This window comes from Molossus molossus, unplaced genomic scaffold (assembly GCF_014108415.1).
Source record: "Molossus molossus isolate mMolMol1 unplaced genomic scaffold, mMolMol1.p scaffold_m16_p_15, whole genome shotgun sequence".
NCBI lineage: Eukaryota > Metazoa > Chordata > Mammalia > Chiroptera > Molossidae > Molossus > Molossus molossus.
In genome coordinates, this window is record NW_023425350.1 from 13,930,128 (window position 1) to 13,957,146 (window position 27,019).

General features: G+C 35.7%; 1 protein-coding gene across 14 annotated transcripts in view; it reads right to left on the bottom strand.

Moving 5' to 3' along the window:
• The window catches only part of ATAD2B (ATPase family AAA domain containing 2B), a 135,466-nt gene that overhangs the window by 59,968 nt on the left and 48,479 nt on the right, over nt 1-27,019 (bottom strand). For all 14 annotated transcript variants that reach the window (XM_036263616.1, XM_036263614.1, XM_036263609.1 and 11 more), the window contains 5 exons: nt 23,544-23,632; nt 13,530-13,689; nt 11,011-11,101; nt 4,671-4,982; nt 2,353-2,488 (listed from right to left, as the gene is read on the bottom strand). In XM_036263616.1, coding sequence (XP_036119509.1) covers nt 2,353-2,488; nt 4,671-4,982; nt 11,011-11,101; nt 13,530-13,689; nt 23,544-23,632 — 788 coding nt within the window. The remainder of the gene's footprint in view (nt 1-2,352; nt 2,489-4,670; nt 4,983-11,010; nt 11,102-13,529; nt 13,690-23,543; nt 23,633-27,019) is intronic.

Consider the following 27,019-nt stretch of genomic DNA (forward strand, 5'->3'; position numbering starts at 1 on the left):
TTAAAAAATATTATTGTCTAGCCTACCCAGAACAGCAATATATTTTCCTATCTACCTATTAAACTCAGAAATCCATTTGGAAACTGCATGATATAAAGAAAGAATATGATCCCGGGAAACAAACAGTACAGGTGCCCCTGGTTCTGCCACCTACTAGCGGTATAATCACAGGCAATTTACTTAACTTAGTGTATCAGTTTCATCATTTATAAAATAATGATACTACAAATTAGCTATATGATTACTGAGAGACCTATAAGAATGATCATATATAAAGCCCCAAGCTTTATACATTTACCACACATCTAGTCTGTAATGAACATCAGATGCTAACTCTATCCCTTCATACTAAAAAAAAAAAACCAGCAATTCTCCTGTGAAGCCCTACTGGACTCTAATGAAAGCTTCTTAGTTCTGCTTTTAGAGCACTTCAGCCACACTGCAATGTTTGTCACATCAATAATAAGTATTTTTCCAGAGTAAGAACTATGTTATACTTTAATTATGCTTATGTCTTCAGCACCTCATACAGTGCCTGTCATCAAGTAAACATAAAAATTGGTAGAATAGATGGATAAGAAAGAAAGAAATGAATGAGATTTATCAAAACGTCTATAACAAAAAAAGCTTATTTTAGAATGTAGCTGTCTCACCATAAATAAATCAAAGTCAAATCAGAACTTGAAAAACTTATGTAAAGGAAGCTAAAATTAAACCAATTTCAGAAAGGCAAAACTAAACAAAATGAGGCATACCAGTGATACTATTAAATCATTGTCGGAGAGTTCTTAATAAAAAGTCGAACTCAAAACTGCATGTGAGCCCTGGCTGGTTTGGCTCAGCAGTTGGAGCGTTGGCCTGCGGTCTAGAGAGACCCGGGTTCGGTTCCCGCTAAGGGCATGTACCTCGGTTGCAGTTTGTCCCTGGCCCTGGTTGGGTCGTGTGGATGGCAGCCACTCGATGTGTCCCTTTCGCATCGATGTTTCTCTCTCTCTCTCTCTCCCTCCCACTCTATCTGAACAAAATATCAAAAAAAATGTCCTCAGGTGAGGATAAAAAAATAAATAAATAAATAAACAAAACTGCATGTGAAGTTTTTTCATATCAAAATATATTTTTCTATCACTTTACTGACAAAAAAGCTATCTTATAAAATTGGAACATATATTTTTTGATAGTTTCTTAGCTCTGCTGTCATATATTTTAAATCCAAATAACTAAAATTGTCCAAACAAATCTCTCTTTCTTTTTCTCTGTCTCTCTCTCTGTCACACACACACATACACACACCCCACTCAGGCTAGCCAGGTGGGAAAAAGAAGTTTGGTTTTCCCTTAGCCATCAATAAAACAGATCTGTAAAATTACTGAAATAGTCTAAGAAAATTTCCTTAAGGGCATAAAAGAAATAAATGGGGAGTGGTGGTTCTAATAATAGAAGAGGTTGCTGTTAAAGAAAAAAAAAGGATAAATGAAAGTAATTTAGTTTCATTTTAAAAAATGAAAAACAAGCAAGAGTTATCAATGCAAATATTCAAATTAACATTTTACCAACATCTACACATCAGAGAAAATTCAATTCAAGTTGAAGACTTAAATTTGTTCAAAATATGTCAAAAGAAAAATTACTTAAAAGTACACACAATCCAACATCTTCAAATAAAAGTGCGATTAGACCTACCTGACTGGAGCATTATGGTCCTTTAACTCTCATGATAATGATGTAAGTGCAACTGATGATGCTGTTAGTATTTGAAAACTATCTGGTTCCTTAATTTGAAATTAGATTAGCACTAAAACTGTTTACCCATTAAAGCACACAGCAAAAACTGCTTTAATATAGATAAAGATAAATGTAAATATAAAAATCATAAAATCTAGGAAAGTGTAAACTAATGAAATTTTGGAAAATTGAAAAGTTATCTGATTAACTACTGAGAAATTTCTACTTCAAAGTCTCTTTAGTACCCTAGAGTCCCTAAATTACCATCTGAAACTTATTACAAATTAAAATATTCTAGACTATGGAAAATATTCACTTCTATTCATTTTAGTTTAAATAAAAAGCAATAAAATTGAGGACATGAGTTGGTTTCCTAAAGGTAATCCTTCATTCCACCCTGGTTTAAATAAACTCACACAATTGGTTTAGAGAAAAAAAACCTTTACAGTTGACCACTAAACCAATTTATTACTACACAAAAAAATTATACATGGTAAGTGTTCCATAATTGTGCCCAAATAACAGAAAATCTAAGTCTTCAAGGTTTGAACCATAAGTAAAAATATACCATAGTTCTAACATAAAGTAAAATCAAGCTAAATGGAAAGAAGTTTGATATAAATTACTTACATTGTAAAATGAAGGTAGGATTTATGTACAGCAGCAGCTGATGACTGTTTCTTTGGTGATCCTGAGTGACAACTGGTCTCAAAAATTGATAAAGCATTCTCATCTTCACTATCATCTAAAATTAGAGTATCTATATCTGTTCAAAAACAAAATATCACAAAGATTGAAGCTTATAAAGTTATTTAATATTAGTGCTCTACCAACACTCTTAAGAAAAATTGGTTTAAAAATCAAATGATTTTAATAAGTATCTATCAGTTAATAGGGATTGACAAACTACAATGTTTTAAATAATTTATAAGTGAAATAAATTTAATTATTTCACTTTTACAGACTTCTTAAGTGTTATAAGATATAATCTGGGAGACTTCATTGACTAACTACAAGAAGACTGAAAAAGAAATGGCATTCTCATAAACTACCCACCTACTTACTAAAAATATCCAGGTTAATTGACCAAAATCAGTACATTCCATCTAAGATATTTGGTATAATTAATAGGGCACCTGACCCAGAACCAACACACCCAGTAGCTGGCTTCAGACCACATCAGAGCATGACCACAAGCAGCACACCGCAAAGGGAGATCTCAGCGGGCACAAGACCCTGCTGGAACAAATTCTGCTTTGTGTGGTCAGCACCTGCACATCAGCTCTACACTGTGGTCAGGGTCAAGCCTCACCAGTCAGCCAATCCCACCCATGGATGGGCCAACAGTTCTCAAGACTCAATTACCACAGGAGGTTTCAACATAACCCACACAGGGACATTCCTGGAGCACTAGCTCAGGTGATCAAGGAGACTGAGCCACTGAGCCACAGGACTCCTACTATACAAGGTCACCCTACCAAGACTGGGAGACACAGCAGATCTACCTAACACAGAAACAAATATAGAGAGGCAGCCAAAATGAGGAGAAAAAGAAACATGCTCCAAATGAAAGAAGAGGAGAAATCCCCAGTAAAAGAGCAGGGCACTTGAGTTATGGCCAGTTCTTACAGAAGCAACAAGAAACAAGCTAACCTTTATTTTTTCACATGGTATACACACATATACACCTTTTCAAGGAAAACCTAGACTAGTTGAGAAAGGACTCAGGGAATTCAGTGGAAACAAAGCCAATCTTAAAAATGCACTCATTCAAGTAACATTAGTTTCTCTACATGGGTCTTAAGTTACTGTTCAATGGACTAACAGAAACTGAAATCCCTTTTGAGAGTGAAATACTTAAAAATGTACATGGACTACAACCTAAAATACTAATAGCTGTATTTCACACATACCTAACAAAAGTGGTGTCAGTTTATTCAATAAATGTTCCATGTATAGGAAAAATGGGGAAAAAAATTAAGATTGACAGAAATCATACCCTTCTCCCCAAAAAATATCAAAGGACGAAAAAAAAGGTATAATTTCTAAATAAGATACTGAATTGTGCTGGCAAATGTAGATTTCAGTGGCTTTTAAAAGCTAAATATTTACTGCAACTAATATTGTAAAAGTTAACCTGAAAAATAATTGAGTAGCTTTAGAATGATAATTTCATAAACAAGGAGAGGATACTCATCTAAGAAAAATATAAAACACCAAAACAAACAAGAATAATATATCTAAATTATATATATATGGTTAATCCTCACCCGAGGATATTTTTCCATTTATTTTTAGATAGAGTGGGAGGGAAGGAGGGAGAAAGAGAGAGAGAGAGAAACATCAATGTGAGAGACACACACCTACTGGTTGTCTCCAACTCGACCCCAACCGGGGCTGGGGATCAAACCTGCAACCCAGGAACATGCCCTTGACAGGAAATCAAACCCACAACCCTTCAGTTGTAAGATGATGCTCCAATTGCTGGGCCAAACCGGCCAGGGCTCATTGGTATAATTTTTATAAACATTCACTAGGCAACTATCATATGCTAGGCAACATGCCAGGCATGGAATACACAGTTGTGAATTAAAAAGATACATTTTCTACATTCATGGCAAATATAAAAGAGTAACACATAAACAAGCTTATGAAGAAACTCAAAATGTATTTATTTATGCCTATACTTGTTTCATTTTAACAATATGAAAAAATAATTATATTGCCCACCAGTGTGGCTCAGTGGTTGAGCGTTGACCCAGGCACCAAGAGGTTGCCGGTTCGATTTTGGTCAGAGCACATGCACAGGTTGTGGGCCCAATCCCCGGTGGGGGGCATGCAGGAGGTGTCCAATTGATGTTCTCTCTCATTGATGTTTCTCTCTCTCCCTCTCCCTTCCTCTCTCTCTAAAACCAATAAAGAAAAAAATGTTTTAATAATTATAATACCTTCTTTCTTGTCACTCTGGCTGATTTCAGCATGAGGAAACACTTTTTGCAAGACTGCTAGGATGTTGTTGAAGCTTCTTTCTAGCAGTGGCCTTATGATGGAGGATAGTGCATGTCCAGAAGACATGACAGCACGCTGGGAAGCAGGCACGATATTCTGCATTGCATGGTAAAAATCTTGAGCGCTGAGCACTATTGAGGAAACATCTAGTTGCAGTTTATGACTGCTAGCATAGATCTGGGGGTAACGCCTCCGCAGGGCAATCAGGGCAGCTTCAGTGCACAAGGCCTTGATATCAGCTCCACAATACCCTAATGCACAAAAGGAAAAGGAAAACAAAGGTAAGTTCATTCTTCTAAGTACCAACTATCTTTTGCAGATATACACATCTTTACCTAAAAAATCAATAATTACATAATTTTATTAGCAAAATGAAACTTGACCATTTAAATCACCTAATAAATTACTCAGTAAGACTAAAAATGTTTTGAATAATTTATTTATTTTATCCTCATCCACGAACTTTTTTTTTTTTTTTTTTGCATTTATCTTCAGATAGAGTGGGAGGGAGGGAAAGGAGAGAGGGGAAGAGAGAAAGAGAATGAAAGAGAGAGAGAGAGAGAAACATCGATGTGAAAGAGACACATCGACTGGCTGCCACCTACACAACCCCAACCAGAGCCAGGGACACACTGCAACCGAGGAACGTGCCCTTAGCGGGAACCAAACTTGGGTCTCTCTGGACCGCGGGCCGACGCTCTAACTGCTGAGCCAAACTGGCCAGGGCTGTTATGAATATTTTAATTAACAAACACATGAACTAATAATATTTAAACAAGTCATAAATTTTGTGTCAATGCCACTGATTATAATGTACAAGTTATCTTCAGGAAAGGTTTTAAAAGAATACTAGTTTCATCACAATCCTTTATCAATATTCCTAATTATCAGTCTTTGACATTACACTTACATATAATTTTTCCAATATTACTGATTTATAAACATATATAATGCAGCAGTATAAAGCAGTACATAAGAAGAAACTTCAAAAACAGAGCTATTCTACTACCAACTCCGAATGCAACTCACTATATTTTGAAGTTATGATCATCTCTGACAGTTCCAAAAGTATTAAAGAGAACAAGAATCCATTAATTTTCACATTAACTTCATATATATATTATAAAGTATATAGTATATTTATTTTTGGCTTACAATGACTGATAATCTGGTTCTAAGGGATATACCAACAAGGGTGGTATCCATTACCTTTACTTAAATGATTATAATAGTTAAACAGATCAAGCCCCCAGTACTTTTAAGTCATTTCATTCATTTGAACAATAAATATATACAAAAATACATGAACTGTTAGGTCTTTACCACGAAAATAAAGAAAACTCAAACTAACCATGTTGTTTTTTATAACAGCAAATAAACTTGCATTTGGTCACCTTTATCAATTACACCAGCAGGGGGAACCACCTGAACTAGTTATAGAACACTGTAGTTCCTAAGCTCTTCAAAGAGTGATATCAGGTTTATTTATCTTTTTGTACCTCACAATGGCCTCAATGAACACTTAAACACTGAAATAAAAATGGTGATTAAACAGGGAAACCATGAGAAGAAAAGAAATGGCCCTAGACTAACTGGAAGAAAAAGAACATTAAGGGATAAGCCCATACAAACTGCAAGTGATTCACATATCTGTAATGAACTATATATTCCTATTATTAGCAGAGCAAATAATTCTGTTAATCAAGTCCTAGAAATAACAGAAAAGTCCTCTTTTACCCTGCTCTCTTTTTTTCCATAGCACTCACCACTTAATCTATTGCGTTTATTTCTGCCTTTCCCAACTGAAATGTGAGCTCTTTGAGAGTAGGGGTATTTGTTTTGATCATTGATTCTCAAATACAGAGAATGATGCCTGGCCTAGCATTCAGTAGATATCCAATAAATAGTTCTTGAGTATAAAAATAAAAACAAAAAAAGAGAGAAAAGAGTAACTCCAAGTTTATATATAGTGTGGGAAGGTAAAATTGTTAGGTTGCTGTGTACTACCAAAAGAAGTAGATAAATTATATCTACTGAGCTTTTCTTTTTTTCTGGAAAGTTTAACAATTTTATTATTAGAGCAACTTAATAACTGTAACGATTTCAATGAAAAAACATAGAAAGTATTGCATTCTTAAAGAAACATTTACTCAGAGTTAGGGGGCAACTTAATATGACCTGTGAGAATTTAATTCAGAAAACTATAAGCAGATTAAGGATTAACACTGTCCCATGACTGTAATCAATCTCCCAAATAATTCTGCAGAATAACAAAATTTACCATTATTCTCTCATTTTATTTTCGATTTCTCAGTAAATAACCCAGAAAAAAAAGTATCTTTTCCTGTGCCATATATATCTGTTAAGTTCAACAAAATAAGTGTAGAACACCAGCTCAATTATAAATGCTTCATGATATAATCCATTTCAGAGGAAGTAAAGAATAAACTACCATCTTCAAACAATATAAACAATCACTTTTCTTTTTCTTCTTTAAAAGTATATACACAGGGAAGGGGGAGGGTGGAGGGTGCACGGGATAAAAGAAGGTGAAGAGAGTAGCCAAAGAATATATACGCATAGCCCATGAACACAGACAATAGAGTGGTGAAGGTCAGAGGAGAGGTGGTGGGGGCTGCGTGGAGGTGGGCAAAGGCGGGGAAAATGGAGGACAGCTGTAATGGTGTCAACAATAAAAAGAAAGAATATATACAGTTAGTGAACATACTATATATGATTCTAATTTTGAGTGTAAAACCTAAGTTAAAAAAAAAACCCTCAGAAACACTGCAAAACAATAAAAAGTCACTAAAAGGTATTTTATGTAGTAAATGTTGCCCATAACATTTATGTTTGACATAACAATGTTAATAATTTACATAATAGCAATGTGTTGTTCATTTTCTTAATTTATTAAAAATAATTTAAATCAATATCAATAATAATAGATCCCATTGAATTTTTTTTTATTGGTTTTTTTAGAGAGAGAGGAAATAAGAGAGAGAGATAGAAACATCTATGAGAGACCACCTCCCGCATTCACCCCCACTGTGGATTGGGCCCACAATGTGGGCATGTGTCCTGACTGGGAATCGAACCGGTGACCTTCTGGTGCAAGGGTCGATGCTCAACCACTGAACCACACCAGCCAGGCATAGATCTCATTTAAAGAAGTACATTTTCACATGGATATCAAACAATAGACTATAAAAGGTAGAATTTATCTTCTTTGCATTTGCTTATGAATGAGAATTATTAGTTTTTATCTGTGATGCTCAACCTTGACTACTTGAATAAACAATGAAACTGAAACAAAAAGAGATTCCCAACAAATGTAGTAAATTAGAACCTCTCGTGGCTTAATATTATAAATGTATATTTTGAGAAAGCTTTACAAGTGATTTTTATATACAAAAAAATTAAGAACTACTGAATTAATAATATACTTCCTTTATGAGACTCTAAAGAACTGAAAGTACATCAAACCTATGGCTAAATAATTTATATTTTAGTTGAACATAATTAAGAGCATATTTTTCACTTAAAAGAGTCCTAGTTTAGAAAAATAGATGAAATAATTATTCTAAAAACACTGAAAACATACTGTAGCCTTTTGAAAGTTAAAAGTTGATGTTAAGGTGGGAAAATCAATATCCTTTTCATATGAGTTCTATAACCATACCAATTCTACCATTATAATTCTAATGCTCTGAAGAACCCAAATATCTAGATATCAAAGAAAAAGCATTTTTAGTACTGCTATTAAGATGGAAATTTGTCTGACTGAAAATACAAGCTATCCAGAGGTTACAGATTAGAAGTAGGCAATAATAAAATGTTATGTTATTCTTTCTTTTTATCCTCACCCAAGGACATTTTTACATTTATCTTCAGATAGAGTGGGAGGGAGAGAGAGAGGAAGAGAGAGAGAAACATCAATGTGAGAGACACATCGACTGGTTGCCACCCACACAACCCCAACGGGGGCCGGGGAGAAACTGCAACCAAGGTACGTACCCCTCCTAACAGGAACAGAACCTGGGACTCTCTGGTCCACAGGTTCATGCTCTAAACTGCTGAGCCAAACCGGCCAGGGCAAATTTTATGTTATTAAGTAAAACATCAAACATAATGAAGGCTCACAAAATACACACCTCAATGATACACTTCCATTGTTTCATCCTCTTAGTGAAAATGAATACAGAAATATGTTTAGGTTTAAGCTACTCAGTAACCTTAAGCTCCTACTATTTGTGCACATGTTCTGAATACCAAAATTATTTGAACACTACTTAAAAATCACCCTATTATGCATGCAAACACCTTCAAGTACTTGGGAATTTATTTCAAAGTAAAAGTTACCAAATCCATAACCTCTAACAAGAGGTCAACTATTTTGCAGTTGTTCATCAAGACTGTACTCTCTTTGTTAAGCATGAACTGAACCCATACGTGTTAAAACATGTTTGGGATACATAAAGTGGCAAGTTCAGAATGAATTTAAAATTTATTACTATTTCATTCCTGTCTGAAGAACTGCACTTGATTTTTTTAAATGTGAACTGGTTTCTTAAATGGAATAAATGTCACAATCAAAAACGTAATAAAAAATTATAATGGACTTCTATGTCTTTCTCCAAGAAGAAACTGATGTACATATAAGCAGATTTTAAACTACTACCACCACCACCACCACCCCAAAAAAGGCAAGATAAGTTTTCCAGTCCTATTAGAAACTGTCTTAAAATTTTTTTAACTTAAGAAACTGACTAAAAACTAAAATGAATTACTTAGAAAAATGATGTATAGTGGTCTTTGGAAATGAAAAAGGAAACTAAGATTCTAATATAGGATGAAGAATTAGAGTATATAATATTTCACATGGTAGACAGGGCAATAGAAAGTAATTTAAAAATACCTATGTTTTAGGGAATTTCCTAAATTATCTGAAGATTTCTGCTTATTTCAGTTAAGGATCATTCTGTGACAAATTCACAGAGGAATCTACAAAGATTCCCTAGTCTGATCTGTACTCTAATACAATATCATAAAAGTAGCAGGAAATAAAAAGGGTCAAATTTCAAAATGGGAAAAGATGGATTCTGCACCAAATACCACCCTCTCCCATAAAGCACCACAGGGCTTTGCGGAGGTCAAGCCAAATGTACGTGAAATGGGTTTGGCGCATGCTCTCTGATACCAGGCAAAGCTTAAACTGGAGTAGTGCTGGAGATTTACGTTTTCTCCTCACCAGAAGATGTCGAGGTCTTTGAGGTTCAAAAGCTGAGAGATGCTGCTTCGGAGATGGAGGTCCCTGTGGATGAAGAGGATAATTCGGATGTAGCTAACTGAATGGACTAATGTTCTATTTAAGTTTTAATTATTTGATGGTGGATCACAATGATTTTTTTTTAACTAAGTTGTTCTTTTTGGTTTTGGTAACTTTAAGTTTTCCCAAATAGGCTGTTGATTGCTAGTGGACTTATTTGGGGGATTTCTTCATAATGCTTTAAAAGTTCATGGAGAGAGATCTTTTAATTTATACTTTTGAGGAAATTAGAGAAAAATAGACAAAAGATAGAAAAAGAATGAAGGAAAAATACCTGTGTGTATACTTGATTGCTTAAATATGTATTCATTTTTATTTCAGACCTGACTAGAGCCCAAATCCCCAAATTCATCTCCTATGTATTTTTATATACATAAAATACTCTCACCACATCCTTTTAGGACAGTAGTATTCATTCACTCTGTAGAGAGATCTTCCACTCTACAAATAACTTAACATAGAATCGGAAAGTTTTATATTTGGGGAAATACTAGCAGATGCCATTAGTATGTTCTTTGAAGACTCCACTCACTCAACTTCATAAAGATGAGTCCATCATGTAATCTGCAAAGTGAAAGACTACACAGTCCTGCCTTTGACATGAACCTTTATCTCTCAAGTTTACATTTACTTTTCTTAGTAAAATTTCTTGAAGGGGACAATTCCTAAAAGGAAATACTGTAGTAACATTATGGAAATGCAGCACTGAGTAAAAGGAATATTACTATTGAGCTCTGTTAGTCGATCACCTAATGGCAGCTAAAATCCTCACTTAGAAGTGTTCAAACTTCAAGTGCGATGTTTAAAATAATTTTTACAATTAAAGGTAGAGCCATCTTTTGCACAAAGACATCACTATATTCATTCAATTCACATTCCAAATATAAGGGGAAAGGAAGGCTCAGCAGAACAAACAATGACAATCAAAGAATTCAAATAGTAGCACTCACCAACACATTTTTCAGCCAATTCACCTAAAAAAGCATCTGACAATTTTGGATTCCAGTCCCTGGTGTGAATCTGTAATATGTGTTTTCTTGCCTAAAAAGAAAAACACAGGTAAATAAAATATATCGACCTCTCAAATGCATTTGCTGGAATAAATTTATGAATTCACCATACCCCAGAAAAGTAAATGTTTATTTTTAAAGAATTTAAACACCCTGGCATCTGCATCAACTCTAACTCCCATAATAACCCTGTGACATGTGTAGTAGAGATCTTTTCTCTGTTTCACAAACTAAGACATTTAATATTCAGAGGGCGAGAACTTGACTAGTGGCACATATGACTATGTGACTGACCTAGCACTAGATTTCAAAACTAAATTTTACTTTTCTACCACATCATTTTTACTATTTAAAAACATATGAACAAGAAACTTTAATGTGTTATAATAATCATAACTTTTGGACAAACTTTAGATTTCACAGAACCATTGGTTCTATCATATGCATAAAGTATTATGACTAACAATAAGCTAAACAAGTAATTTAAAACTTTAAAGTTTGAAGTCAGCCCTGGCCTGTGTGGCTCAGTTGGTTGGAGTGTCATGTTGTACACCAAAAGGTCACAGGTTTGATTCCTGGTAAGGGCACATACAAGAACCAACCAATAAATGCACAAATAAGTAGAACAACACATTGATGTTTTTTTTCTCTCTCTCTCTCTAAAATAAATAAATACGACAGCTAATTTGCTGATTTAATTTAGCAACCCTGTTAAATCACATCCTTCTCACTGACATACTTTCTTCACTTGGCTTCCAGAATCCCCCTCTACTAGTTTTCTTCTTACCTTACTTACTATTCCTTAAGACAAAGGACTTAGTGCTCTCATCTAGTCTCAGAACCTTAAATATTATCTAAGGAAAAAACGTGAAAAGCTAGTCCAAGTCTTTTCCACCAACCCAGACCAGAAAAACGACCTTAGGTTTTGGTCTCACAGCACAGTTTCCATAAAACATAGACAGTTAAAATTAATGTGGAAAACTATGTTCAAGATTCATGCTGTACAATACAGTAAGCCAGTAGCTATATCATGCTATTTAAATCTTTTGATTGCCCTGGCCGGTTTGGCTCAGCGGTTAGAGCGTCCGCCTGCGGTCCAGAGAGACCCGGGTTCGGTTCCCGCTAAGGGCATGTGCCTCGGTTGCCGTTTGTCCCCGGCCCTGGTTGGTCGTGCGGGTGGCAGCCACTCGATGTGTCCCTTTCACATCGATGTTTCCCTCTCTCTCTCTTCCTCTCTCTCTCTCTCCCACTCTGTCTGTACAAAAAATGAAAAAATAAAATAAAAATAAAATAAATCTTTTGATTAAATAAAATTTAAAATTCAGTTCCTTAGTTACACTAACAACATTTCAAGTGCCCAACAGCTAAATGTGGCTAGCAGCTATCATATTGGACATTAGTCAATGGACAATGCAAATAAAGAACATTTCCATTATCACAGATAACTGAATTGGACAATGCTATTGCATATCTTCTTTACTGTTAAATCTCTTAATTATGAGGACTGTGATTGACATACAGACCTTGGGGCCTACATGACTAGGACAAGATAGAAGACAACTGGGAAATCAAGATAATGGCTTTCCTGTGCTGAAATGAAGACTGGTTGTGTCTTTCAGAACTAAGCACATTGCACCCTGGCCGGTTTGACTTAGCGGTTAGAGCATCGGCCCACAGACTAATGAGTCACAGGTTCAATTCCGGTCAAGGGCACATACGTACCTCCGTTGCAGTTCGTCCCCAGCCCTGGTTGGGGTCATGTGGGAGGCAGCCACTTGATGTGTCCCTTTCACATTGATGTTTCTCTCCCTCTCTCCCTCTTTCCCTCCCTCCCACCCTGAAGATAAATGGGAGAAATATATATATATATATCTCTCCTCAGGTGAGGATTGAAGAAAAAAAAAGAAATTTCAAGTAGAATTAGGAAAAAAGAACTTTGTATAATATATTACATAACATTTTACACATTCAATGACTATACACTGCCGTGTTTTAATTACACATTCCTTAAAAAACTACACTACAATGAAAAACATATGCTGCTTTTAATTAAATATGATGGTATGGTCATGTCTATAAAAATTTGAATATTGGGCTCTTATTCATAAACCCACCAATACTTTAAAAATGTTATTTTTATGAGAACAAGGCTATAAACCTGCCATACAAGATAATTATTACAATCTGGAGAACTAAAAGAAAAGAGTAAATAAGCATCTGTAGTAACCTAATCAAGGGTTTTTCTCTTCCTAAAAAACCATAACATTTCTGATAACTGTTAATAGAAAAAGACTAAGTTATTTAATAATTACAATGTTGTTTTTTTTTAAAGTAACTATGACATCCCATAAGCACAAAATTTTTAAAATGAAAATCATAAATACCACTCTCAAAGTACATGTATGTTTCATAAATGAATCATAAGTAAATCTTAATAGATCAAAAACTGAAACTCTTACCTTCTGATCAGGTAAGTTGAAAAGGAATTCTCTGTCAAAACGACCAGGTCTCCTGAGAGCAGGATCTATAGAATCAAGTCTGTTTGTAGCACCAATAACAACAATTTCACCCCTATTGTCTAATCCATCCATAAGAGCAAGGAGAGTTGACACTATGGAGCTGCAACAAAATTTTCAGACAAAATTAAAAAGTGAAAGAAAACTGTAGAAACTGCTGCTTATACTAACTTGTAACAGTCTTAAAATGCAAATAAAATTATATACAATTACCTTAACGTAATATCAAGTAATATACAGAAATAATTTTCAAAAGTACTTAAACAATACATTAATAGACACCTAAAACACAGTGACGGGGAAAAAACCGATAAAAATGAACTGTTCCAAAATTAAAATTTTTTCTACTTGAAAGGGTCACTATCAAGAAAGTGAAAAGGCAACCTAAAGTACAGGAAAAAACATTTACAAATTATATATTTAATAAGGGTATATAGAGTCCAGATATAAAGAACATTTACTCAACTCAACAATAAAAAGAAAAGAACCCATGTTAAAAAGTCAAAAGATTTAGACAGACATTTCTTCATAGAAGATATACAAAGGGTCCATCATTAGTCATTAGCACTATCCAAATCAAAACCAAATGAGGTACCGGTCCTGGCTTAGTAGCTCAACTGGTTAGAGCATCCTTCCTATAGGCCAAGGTTGCACGTTTGATCCCAGTCAGGGCACATACAAAAAGCAACAAATGAATGCACTAATAAGTGAAACAACAAATCAATATTTCTTTTTCTTTCTCTTTCTTTCTCTTCATCTCTCCCTCTCCATCTCTCTCTCTCTCTCTCTCTCTCTCTCTCCTTTCCTCCCTCCCTCTTTTCTTCCCTTTCCCCCTCTCCCTCTTCCCTTCTCTCCCCCTTACTCTGTCTCTAAAATCACTAGATAAAAATTAAAAAGAAAAAAATGGCCCTGACCAGTTTGGCTCAGCAGTTAGAGCGTCAGCCCATAGACCAAAGAGTCACTGGCACCCTGGCCAGTTCGGCTCAGCGGTTAGAGTGTTGGCCTGCGGTCCAGAGGGACCTGGGTTCGGTTCCCACTAAGGGCACCTACCTCAGTTGCAGTTTGTCCCCAGCCCTGGTTGGTCGTGCAGGTGGGGGCCGCTCGATGTGTCCCTTTCACGTCAATGTTTCTCTCTCTCTCTTTCTCTCTCTTCCTCTCTCTCCCTCCCACTCTATCTGAACAAAAAATGAAAAAATGTGCTTGGGTGAGGATAAAAAAAAAGTCACTGGCAAGGGCATGTACTTTGGTTTTGGGTTTGATCTCCAGCCCTGGTTGGGGTTGTGCGGGGAGGCAACCAATCAATGTGTCTCTCTCACATCGATGTTTCTCTCTCTCTCCCTTCTTCCCTTCCATTCTATCTAAAAATAAAAATAAAAAAAATAAAAAATCAATGAAAAAATATCCTCTGGTGAGGATTAAAAAAACAAACAAAAAAGGTAACACTTTAAAGTCACTAGATTGGGCCCAGACAGTGTACCTCATGGATTGAGCGCTGTCCCATGTACCAGGAGGTCATGGTTCAATTCCCAATCAGGGCACATGTCCAGGATACAGGCTCCATCCCCAGTGGGGGTGCACAGGAGGCAGCCGACTGAAGTGTCTCTCTCATCAATGGTTCCCTCTCTATTTGTCTCCATTCCTCTCTGAAATCAATAAAAACATTAAAAATAAAATGAAATCACTACAATGGTTATAATAAAAAAGATTTTTCAGTGCTGGCTGGTTTGGCTTAGTAGGTACAGCGTCAGCCCATGGACCAAAGGTTCACAGGTTCGATTTATGATCAAGGGCACATACCTGGGTTGCACGTTTGATCCCCAGTCCAGGTCAGGGTTGTGCAGGAGGCAACCAACTGATGTGTCTCTCTCACATTGGTTTGTGTGCGTTTGTGTGTGTGTGTGTGTGTGTGTGTGTGTGTGTGTGAGTGTGTGTGTATCTTTCCCTCCCCCTTTCCCTTCCACTCTAAAAATCAATGGAAAAATATCCTCAAGTGAAGCTTAACAAAAAAAAAAGTTTTTTCAGAGGAGCAACTTTAGGATTTCTTGATATTTCTGTATGTCTTTGCAGTTCATAAATAGTTGGCTATAATTTTTGTTTTAATAGTAACATTGGTTATTTAGAATTAGAACAATAGTTCTTAATAACAAAATTCTCTGCTTACCTTTTAGTTATTTGTTTCTTGAATTCTATATATTACAAAATTTTGGAAATTAGTTGTGATTTAACTGATTAGTAGTGATTTGGTCCCGTGAACCAAAAGGTCGCAGGTTCAATTCCTGGTCAGAGCACACTCTCTGGATGCAGGGTGTGTGTAGGAGGGAGGCAACAGATCCATTTTTCTCTCTCACATTGCTGTTTCTTTCTCATTCTTTCTCTCCCTTCCTCTCTCTCTAAAATATCAATAAAAATATTTTTTTTAAGAAAATAGTGTTTATTCTCTATTTGTCTTAGATAAGTATGTCCAGTAGGTCAGATTCATAAAATATAGTTGTTCAAATAATCTACAGGTATTATTATTTTGCTCATTTGGTCTGTCAATTACTGAGGACAGGATTATCTATTTCAATCTTACTTTGCAGTTCTATCAATTTTTGTTTTATATAGTTTGAAATGTTAGTAACTACATTACAAATTTTAAAGTATTACAACTTCTAATAAATTGAAGATTTTATCATTATAAGTTTTTCCCTTTAAATGTATAATGCTTTTTACCTTATAGTCTACTTTGTCTAATATTAACATAGCTACAACAGTTTTCTGTTAGTATCTACTTGATTTTATATATATATTTTTTTAAATATACATTTAAAAACATATACATAAATATATAAAAAATAAGAAATATATATATAAAAAAATAAAATAAAAACATATATATATAGTTTTGTTTGTTTTTTTTTAATCCTCACCCGAGGATATTTTTCCATTTATCTTCAGATAGAGTGGGAGGGAGGGAGAGAGAGAGAGAAACATCAACGCAAGAGAGACACACTGATTGGTCACCTTCCGCACGACCAGGACCAGGACCAGGGACCAAACTGCAACCGAGGTATGTGACCGTGAACTAAATCAAACCTGCAACTCTTTGGTCTGCAGGCTGACACTCTAACTGCTGAGCCAAAGTAGTCTGGGCAGATTTTTTTTTTAATATTTTTTCTTTATTGATTTTAGAAAGAGAGGAAAGGAGAGAGAGATAGAAACATCTATGAAAGAGAACATCAACTGGCTACCTCCTGCATACCCCCCACTGGGGATGGGGTCCACAACCTGGGCATGTGCCCTGACCAGGAATTGAACCAGTGACCTTTTGGTGCACTGGTCAACACTCAACCACTGAGCCAACCACTGGCCGGACTACTTTATATATATTTTTTATCATTTTAGGAATTGGACTATTCTGGACATTTGATACAAATAAAATAGTACAATATGTGACCTGCTGTGTCTGGCTTGTTTCACTTTGCATAAAATCTTCGCAGTTCACCCATGTTACATTTACGTGTATAAGGTATACCCATAAGATACTATCAAACCTATACATAATAATACATAAGCATATGCCTGAGGAACTAACTGGTAAGTAAACAGGGACAGACAGATTCTGGTGGGAGTTCACAGTCATTTTGACAAAGTGAGACATATAGAAAGCAAGTTGCCCTCTCTTTGGCTTTTACCATTAAGCTAAGTGAAGTGGGAGAAGAAGATTATGTGGGGAAATCCCTTAACTTTCCAGTCTGAGACTTCAGAAAAGGTAGAAAACCATTAATACTACAGAATGTGGGAGATCCCACAAGGGCAAGAGTCAGTGAGGATATCCCAGACTCTATACACCCACATCTCTGAATGTTCTACAACGAGGGCACAGAGAAATCAAAGGATTATGTAAGACAAAAGATCTGAAAGGAGATCAAAACTGTCAGCCAAGAAACAGTCTGCATCTCAAGCCTAAAACAGAAAATTATGTGCTAAAACAAAGGAAACCCTACTCACAAAAGAAAAATAAGAGAATCCACAACTTCCACAAACTAACATTAATAAAGTCCAGGATGCAATCCAAAATTGCCCACAAATAAAGAACCGAAATAGAACATATTTTCAAAAGAAAACAAAATCAAGTATGCTTAAAAGTGAGGTGAACCAAGAAGATTTTAAAGCAACTATTAACTAATCTTGATGAATACAAAATATTTAAATGCATGAAAATCACAGTAGAGCCCAGCCAGTGTGACTCAGTGATTGAGCATCGACCCATGCACCAAAAGGTGGCCAGTTTGATTCCCACTCAGGGCACATGCCCAGGTTGTGGGCCCAATCCCCAGTATGGGCATGCAGAAGGCACCAATCAATGTTCTCTTTCATCAATGTTTCTATCTCTCTCTCCCTCTCCCTTCTTTTCTCTCTAAAATCAAAAAAGAAAAAAAAAAAATTTTTTAAAGAAAATCACAGTAGAAAAACATAAATAATGAAAAAAAATTGAGTTTAAGTCCTACAACTAAAAAGTGTAATTTCTGAAATACAAAATATGTTGGCTATCAAACCACAAGTGTTGGCGAGGGTGTGGAGAAAAGGGGACTCTAGTACACTGCTGGTGGGAATGCAGACTGGTGCAGCCACTATGGAAAACAATATGGTGTTACCTCAAAAAATTAAAATTGAACTTCCATTTGACCCAGTGATCCCACTTCTAGGAATATACCCTAAAAAGCCTGAAACACCAATCAGAACATGTGTGCCCCCATGTTCATAGCAGCACTATTTACAATAGCTAAGATCTGGAAACAGCCCAAGTGTCCATCAGTAGATGAATGGATAAAAAAGTTGTGGTACGTATACACAATGGAGTACTATGCACTGTAAGAAAGAATGATCTCTTATCCTTTGAGACGACATGGAGGGACCTGGAAAGTATTATCCTAAGTGAAACAAGCCAAGCAGAAAAAGACAAATACCACATGATCTCACTTATTCATGAAATATAGTGAACATAACAGTCTGAGGAATGGGGTAATCCCAGAGATGTGGAAGTGGGGTACAGACTGACAATCCCCAGAAGAGGGGGTCGTGGGGGAGAGATAAACCACAGAACTTATATGCATGTATGCATGAACAACGGACATGAACAACAAAGCTAAGGACAGGGCGGGGAGGGAGAGGGAGGGGGGAATCAGTGGGGGAAAAAGAAGAAACATCTATAACAAAAAAAAATTAATTAAAAAGAATTTTTAAAAAACAAAATATGTTGGTTAGCTAGCCCTATCCAGTGTGGCACAGTTCGTTGGGCGTTGCCCTATGCACTATAAGGTGGTAGGTTCAATTTCCAGTCAAGGCACATGCCCAGGTTGTAGGCTCAATCCCTGGTAGGGGTGAGCAGGAGGTAGCTGATCAATGTTCCCTCTCACACTAATGTTTCTCTCTGTCTCTGTCTCTCCCTCTCCCTTCCTCTCTCTCTGAAAAATCAAAAAACTATTATTTAAAAATATATATGTTGGCTAGACAAAAACAGCGAAATAGACGTGCAAAAAAAGTGAAGACTGCCCGGCCTCTGTGGTTCAGTGGTTGAGTGTCAACCGATGCACCAAAAGGTCACCAGTTTGATACCCAGTCAGGGCACATGCCCAGGTCGTGGGTCCAATTGATGTTCTCTCTCATTGATGTTTCTTTCTCTCTCTCTCTCTCTCTCTCTCTCTCTCTCTCTCTCTCTCTCTCTCTCTCCCTCTCTCTAAAATCAATAAAGAAAAATAAAATCTCTCCCTCTCCCTCTCCCTCTCCCTTCCCCTCTCTCTAAAATCAATAAAGAAAAATAAAATTTAAAAAAAAAGTGAAGACTGATTAAAGACATGGGAACAATGATCTAATTAATGGCTTTCCACTTCCAGGCTGCAATGTAGGGGAGATAGAATCCTGGTAGGAATCAGCAGACCTACTAGGTAAGAGAGTCAGAGTTGAGATACCAAAAGGACTTGAATTCACAGGAAAGAGTACCAGAGAGGAGACCACTGTACAAAAACATACTTTGGAAATATATACAAGGCCCCTCAAGACTTAGCTAGCCCTGGCCGATTTGGCTCAGCAGTTAGAGTGTCTGTCCATGGACCAAAGAGTTTCAGGGTCGATTCCACTTAAGGGCACGTACCTTGGTTGCAATTCAGTCCCCAGCCCTGGTTGGGATCATATGGGAGGCAACCAGTCAATGTCTGTCTGTCTGTCTCTCTCTCTCTCACACACCCCCCCCCCCACTCTATCTGAAGATAACTGGAAAATATCATCAGGTGAGGATTTAAAAAAAAATACTTCAGCTAAGTATTGATCAATGCATGCATGTGAGGAATTTACTCAAGCCACAGTGGGGACAATGCTAAGAAGGACTAGAAGTAACAGTATTTCACACTCACAGAGCCAGGAATATTGCTAGTTCCCATAAGCCAGACTGGTAAACCTCATGATTCATGGGTCATTGTGGGTAATGCACAAAAGAACCCTACTTTATTAGTGGGGAATAATTAGCCCTACATTGAAGACTACTCCAGATCAATTAATCTCTAAAGCAAGATTCAAGAGAATCAAACAATATTCAAGTAAGTTAACTCTGTCTCAGAAAAAAAAAAAAATCCTCAAGAACAATATTTATAATATCTAGCACTCAACAAGGTAAAATTTATAATATCTGGCTTCCAATAAAATGTTCCAGGTACACGAAGAAGCAGGAAAATCAATTAAATATAACAAATCCAGAACTAAGATATTAAAACAGGCAGATAAGAACCTTAATGCAATTATTATACACCTTCATATAGAAGATATAAAACAGATCCCAACAGAACTTATAGAGATGAAAACAAAAATATGTAAGTAAAAAATATAATGAATGGGATTTACAACAGATTAGACATTGAAGAAAAATTAAACTGGAAGACAAAACAATAAAAACTACCCTAAATGAAATACAGAAATTCCAGTTTAAAGCAAAATTAACAAATTGTCAATGAATTCTGGGACACCAAAAAGCAATTTAACATACATGTACTTAGAGGCCACAAGAAGAGGAGAGGGACAAAGAAGAAAGAAAAATTATTTTAAGAAATGGCCAACAATGTTACAACTGTGATGAAAACAAAAAGTTCACAGATTTAAGCAGGTCAATCCAAGAATCAGAAAACTCTACCAAGAAACATCATTAAACAAATTGCGCAAAACCAGTGATGAAGAAGGAAAAAAATTAAAAGCAGTCTAAGGGAAAAGATATATTACAAAGAAACAAAATGACAGCAGAACTCTTTTCTAAAACAAATTGAGAAGAGTACAGCAAACTGACATCTTTAAAGTACTTAAAGAGAAAAAAAGAATAAAACTCAAATTTATACTGAGAGAAAATATTCTTCAAAAACACAGGCTAAATTTCTTTAAAAAGTTGACTATAAAACTACTATATAGCCAAGCAATTTCACTCCTAGGTATCTATCCCAAAGATATGAAAACATGTTCACACAAAGACCTGCACATAAATGTTCATAACAGCATTGATCATCATAGCCCAAATCACCAACAATCTAAATATCTATCCACTGTGTGGTATTATGCATAAAATGGATACTACTCAGAATAAAAAGAAAGGAAATACTGACACAGGCTAAGTTATGGATGCTCCTCAAAACCATCATTCTCAGTACAAGAAACCAGACACGAGACCACATACTGTATGATCCTATTTATTTGAATTGTCCAGAAAAGCAAATGTATAGAAACAGAGATTACTGGTTGGCTGGGGGGCAAGCACAAGGATGCATTGCAAATAGATACACTGGATCTAGAAAAAAAAAGTTCTAAAATTAATTTATTCTAATGACTGTACCACCAGGAATAGTTATTTTAAAAATCACTGGATTTTACATTCGAAATGGATGGACTTTACAATATGTAAAATACAAAGGTTAAATAAAGGCCATTTTGAACATGGAGAAGCTGAATTTGTACCCTATGGATCTACACTGTAAGAAATGTAAGCTGAAAGAAAAGTATAGCACATGGAAATATAGATATTTACAAAAGAAATGTTAACTACACAAATAATTCTTCAAAGTATTATTATTGTTCTTCAAATGTCTGTTAAAAATTGTCAGTGTAGGTTCCTCAACTGTAACAAATGTATACTCTAGTGAAAGAGGCTGATAATGAGAGAGGCTATGCACGTGTAGGAGCACACAGTATATAGGAAATCTCTGTACCTTCCACTCAATTTTGCTGTGAATCTAAAACTGCTGTAAAAAAAAAAACTATTAAATTTTTAAAAGAACAAGGTTGGAGGGCTTATGCTATCAAAATTTAATCTAAAGCTATAGTAATCAAGACAATGACATAAAGATAGACATAGAAATCAATAGACAATTTAGAGGGTCAATTAATTTACGACAAAGATGCCATGTACATAATGCAATGGAGACAAGGTAACCTTTTCAATGAATGGTCCTGGAACAACTGTACCATCTACAAAAATTAACTCAAGCCCAGCCAGCGTGGCTCAGTGGATTGAGCATCCTCCCACGGACTGAGAGGCCAGGTTCGATTTCTGGTCAGGGCACATGCTGGGGTTGCCAGCTCAATCCCCAGTGCGGGTGTGCAGGAGGCAGCCAAACGATGTTTCTCTCTCACATCAATGTTTCTATCTCTCTCTCTCCCTTCCTCTCTCTCTAAAAAACCAATAAAAATATATTTTAAAAAATTAACTCAAACCTTACTTTATATTGATATATAAACATTAACTTAAAATTAATTACTTATCAAAGTTTAAGAGCTAAAACTATTAATATTTTAGAAGTGAAAACTGCTAATAAATTGATTTAAGCAGTTATTCTCAAGACAAATATATATATATATACACACACACACACATAAAATGTTATATGAGCTTCATCAAGATAATAATCTTTTGCTTTACAAAAGTCACTGTTAAACAATCCAAAGGCTAAAAAGCCAAGCTAATAGAAAAATAGATCTGACAAAGGTCTTGTCTTCAGAGTACATAATCTGACAATAAGACATACATACTGGTTTCTTTTCATTAAAAAGGGGGGGGGGAGTAAAAGAGTGTAACAGACATTTCACAAAAGAAAATATCTAAAGGAACAAAAAGCACATGCAAAGATGCTCAATATTATTAGTTATTGGGAAAACAAAAATTAATCCACACCCTCTAGAATGGCTAATGTTAAAGACAATAATAACACCACCAAATGTTGGCAAGAATGAGGAGTAAACCAAAATTCTTATACATTACAGGTAAAAACATTAAATAGTAGTCACTTTCGAAAGCATTATCAATTCACACACACATCTACCATAGGATCTAGCCACTTCTTCTAGGTATTTACATAACAGAAATGAAATCGTAAGTCCACATGAGAATGTGTTTGCAAATGTTCATAGTATTATCATAATAGCCAAAAATAAAGCAAATAAAATCTCCATCATGTGGATTAACAAAGAAATAAATTGTGGTCTACACACATACACATACTCCCCAAGGAATACTACTCAGAAATGAAAAGGAACAAAATATCAGTAGACTTGACATGGATATATTTCAAAAACATTATGCTAAATCAGGATTAGGCAATTTATTCTGTAAAGAGCCAGAAAGTAAATGTTTTTAGGCCTTGCAAGCCATACATTCTTTCTCTCACAACTCAACTCCGCTTTGTAGTGCAAAAGCAGCCACATAGAATTTAAAAAGTAATAAACATAGCTGTGTTCCAATAGAACATCATTTACAAAAACAGGCAGGAGGCTAAATTTGTCCCACAGGTCTTGCATGGTTTGCTGACTCCTGTGTTAACTGAAAAAGTCTTCCTTAAAGACACAGATGACATTTTATAAGTGTCATAGCACTCATCCAAGAGCTAAGGCTCAATACTATGTGAATAAGAGAAAAGAATGTAACATAACCAGATTAGGAAAAATTACCTGTGAATCTGATCTTGTCTGCTAGAGCGAACTGGAGCTAATCCATCTATTTCATCAAAAAATATTATAGAAGGTCTCATCAAATATGCCTAGTATAAAAAAAAGTTATTTATTGTATTACTTTCCATTTTTATATTTAATTACTATGTTTTCTTAACAGCTAATATAATCAAATGGTACAACATGCAGCAGATAATAAAGATATCACAGTAAAAAGGAAACCTCCTTATCATCCAGTCTCCAACCACAAGGTCTACTCCCAAGAGGCAACTACTGTTTTCAGTTTGTTTATTCTTCAATACATTGTTTATGTACATACACAAAAATGTCTTTTCAAGCGCACTATTTTTGTTTTATTTCATGCATTCTAAACACACTATACACATTGCCTTTATCATATAACACAGCCTATTTTATGAAACAATGTATTCTAATTAGTTTCCATATAAGTACATAAAGATATGCCTAGCCCTGGCCAGTTTGGCTCAGCAGTTAGAGTGTCGGCCCAAGGACTGAGGAAGGGGTCGCGGGTTCGATTCTGGTCAAGGGAACGTGCGTGCCTGGGTTCCAGGTCTCAATCCCTGGCCCTGGTTGGCGTCATGCAGGAGTCAATCAATTGATGTGTCTCTCTCACATCGATGTTTTTTTTTTCTCTCTTTCTATCCCTCCATCCCTTTCTTCCACGCTAAAAAGAATCAATGGAGAAATAATCTCTGGTGAGGATTAACCAAAACAAAAGACTGCCTAAATTATTTTTAACAACTACAAAATACCTCACTGTAGAATATGCCACAATTAATTTTTTTTCCTTTATTGATCTGAGAGAAAGAGTAAGAGAGAGGGAGAGAGAGACAGAAACATCAATGAGAGAGAACATCAAATGGCCACCTCCTGCATGCCCCCAACTAGGGACTTGGTCCACAACCTAGGCATGTGCCCTGACTGGGAATTGAATCAGTGACCTCTTGGTGCATGGGTTGATGCTCAATCACTGAGCCACACTGGCCTGGCTGAACGTGCCACAATCAAACTAGTCTCCTATTCATGGGCATATAGGCAGTTTCCAACCTTTCCCTATTATCAACAGTGTTTGAACAAATATTTGTGTACATTTAACATTTTAATGGGTGTAAAAGTATCAATATAGCCAATTCTAAAAGTGGAACCACTACGTTAAAAGGCATGTGTCATGCCCTGGCCAGTGTGGCTCAGTTAATTAGAGGATCATCCCATACACCAAAAGGTCATGGGTTCAATTCCTGATCAGGATACATACCTAGATTTCGGGTTCGATCCCCAGTTGGAGCTTATACAGGAGGCAACCAACTGATGTTTCTCTCTCTCTCCAAAAAAAAAAAAAATCAAAAAACACATCAAGTGAGGATTAAAATAAATAAAATAAAAGGCATATGTCATTTCTAATTTAGTTAGACATTTGCAAACTGCCTTCCACTGATGTGCCAATTTACCCTCTCACCAGAAATATCTAAGAGTGCTCACCGAGCCCTGGCCAATGTTGCTCAGTGGTTAGAGTGTCCGCCCGAGAACCAAAGGGTCTCGGGTTTGATTCCCAGTCAAGGGCATGTACTTGGATTGCAAATTCGGTCCCTGGCCCCAGTTGGGGCACCTGTGGGAGGCAAATATTCTATGTAAGACACATCGATGTCTATCTGTCTGTCTCTCCTTCTCCCACCCTCCCTTCCATTCTCTCTAAAAATCAATAAAAAATATATTCTCTGGTGAGGATTAACCCCCCAAAAAAGAGTTCTCACCAACAATATATTATCAAACTTCGTGATCTTAAATAACTTTTTAGGATAAAGAATTATTCTTATCTCATTTTCATTTTCGTTTATTTCTAATATCAATAAAGATGAGTATTCTTCATATGTTTGAGAGCCACTTGTACCAATGGACACAGACAATAGTGTAGGGAAGGCAGGAGGGGGGTGATACTGGGGAGAAAGGGGTCAATGGGGGAACATCTGTAATACTTTCAACAATAAAGATATTTTTTTAAAGCTACTTATATTGCTTTTTCTATGAAAGTTCTCTTCATCTCCTTTGCCAATTTTTCTATTGGATTATTGGCTTTTTGCTTACTGATTTCTAAGAGCTATTTATTTTTAAAATTAGACTTCTCTTTAAAATGCAAATATTCTTCTGTAAGGAGTGTCATTTATCTTGTGGTTTTGCTTGCAATATTTTGTTACCAGCGCAGAACCTCAAAGAAATTTTTATATACTGGATCTTTTCTTCCATAGTTAGATTCTCCCAACTTTGAGAAACAAAATTCTCTTGAGTTTTCTTCTGGTAGTTTCACAGTGTCATTTTTCTCACTTAAATCTTAGATCTAGCAGAACCTTAATTTGATTTAAGGTAAATAAATATTAGATTACAAATGAAAAGTTTTTATTATACAATTTACTCAATATAGTTTATTTGTTTCAAAATTAGTTCACAGAAAGGTTAGCTTACTAAAGAATGGATACAAATTTTTCATTCTCCCCTGACTGATATGAGAAGGATTAAATTTCCAGGGTTCTCTAATAATTTGAAATGAAGGACAATTCAACCACAAAACTTAGGTTTGTGGGAAAAAATAAAAAAACTTTGTAAGACTAGAATTATGTAATAAGAGGAAAACTGTGAAGATTTGACTATTCACAGCTCTTTTTCAGAACTACAGCCTCACAGAATTACAAAAAGGAAGTACAGTATATTATATGCCAATCATTTCAATAAGCACTTTATATAATTCTTTCGGTAGAACAGATATTATTTCCCCCATTTTATAGAAGAGGCAACTAAGGATCAGATGCTTTCATTCACTTAAAGTGATATACTTAATAGTAAAGCCAGATACTATAAACTAACATTGTTTTGACACCAAAGGCCAAATTCTTAGCCAACATATTATACCACTTTCATTTCATTTATTACATAGATCACGTGCTTAATTTAGGAATGTAGATGCTTTCATTTAAAAAGACAATAACTGTCAGCCATTTTTTTTTTAATTTTTTTTTACAAGAGAAAGCAAACATTTCCACTACTCTTACCCACAAAGAAAACGATGAAATACGAAGTAAATTTACATTTAAAAAGCAGCATAGTCCTGGTCAGTTGGGCTCAGCAATTAGTGCATTGGTCTGTGTCACAGGTTCAATTCCAAGTCAAGGGCAAGACCTGGGTTGCAGGTTTGATCCCTGGGCAGGAGGCAACCAATCGATATGTCTCTCTCACATTGATGTTTCTCTCTCTCTCTCTCCCTGCCTCCCGCCCTTCCACTCTCTCTGAAATCAATGGGAAAAAATATCCTTCGGGGAGGATAAAAAAAAATTTTTAATTAAGTCATTGAACAATGTCAGCATTTTCAAGTTAATTCTTTCATCATCCACCAATGTTATTTTATATTCATAAATCTCAATTATTATTAAAGTATTTTGAATCATACAGACTTTAAATGTTTGACT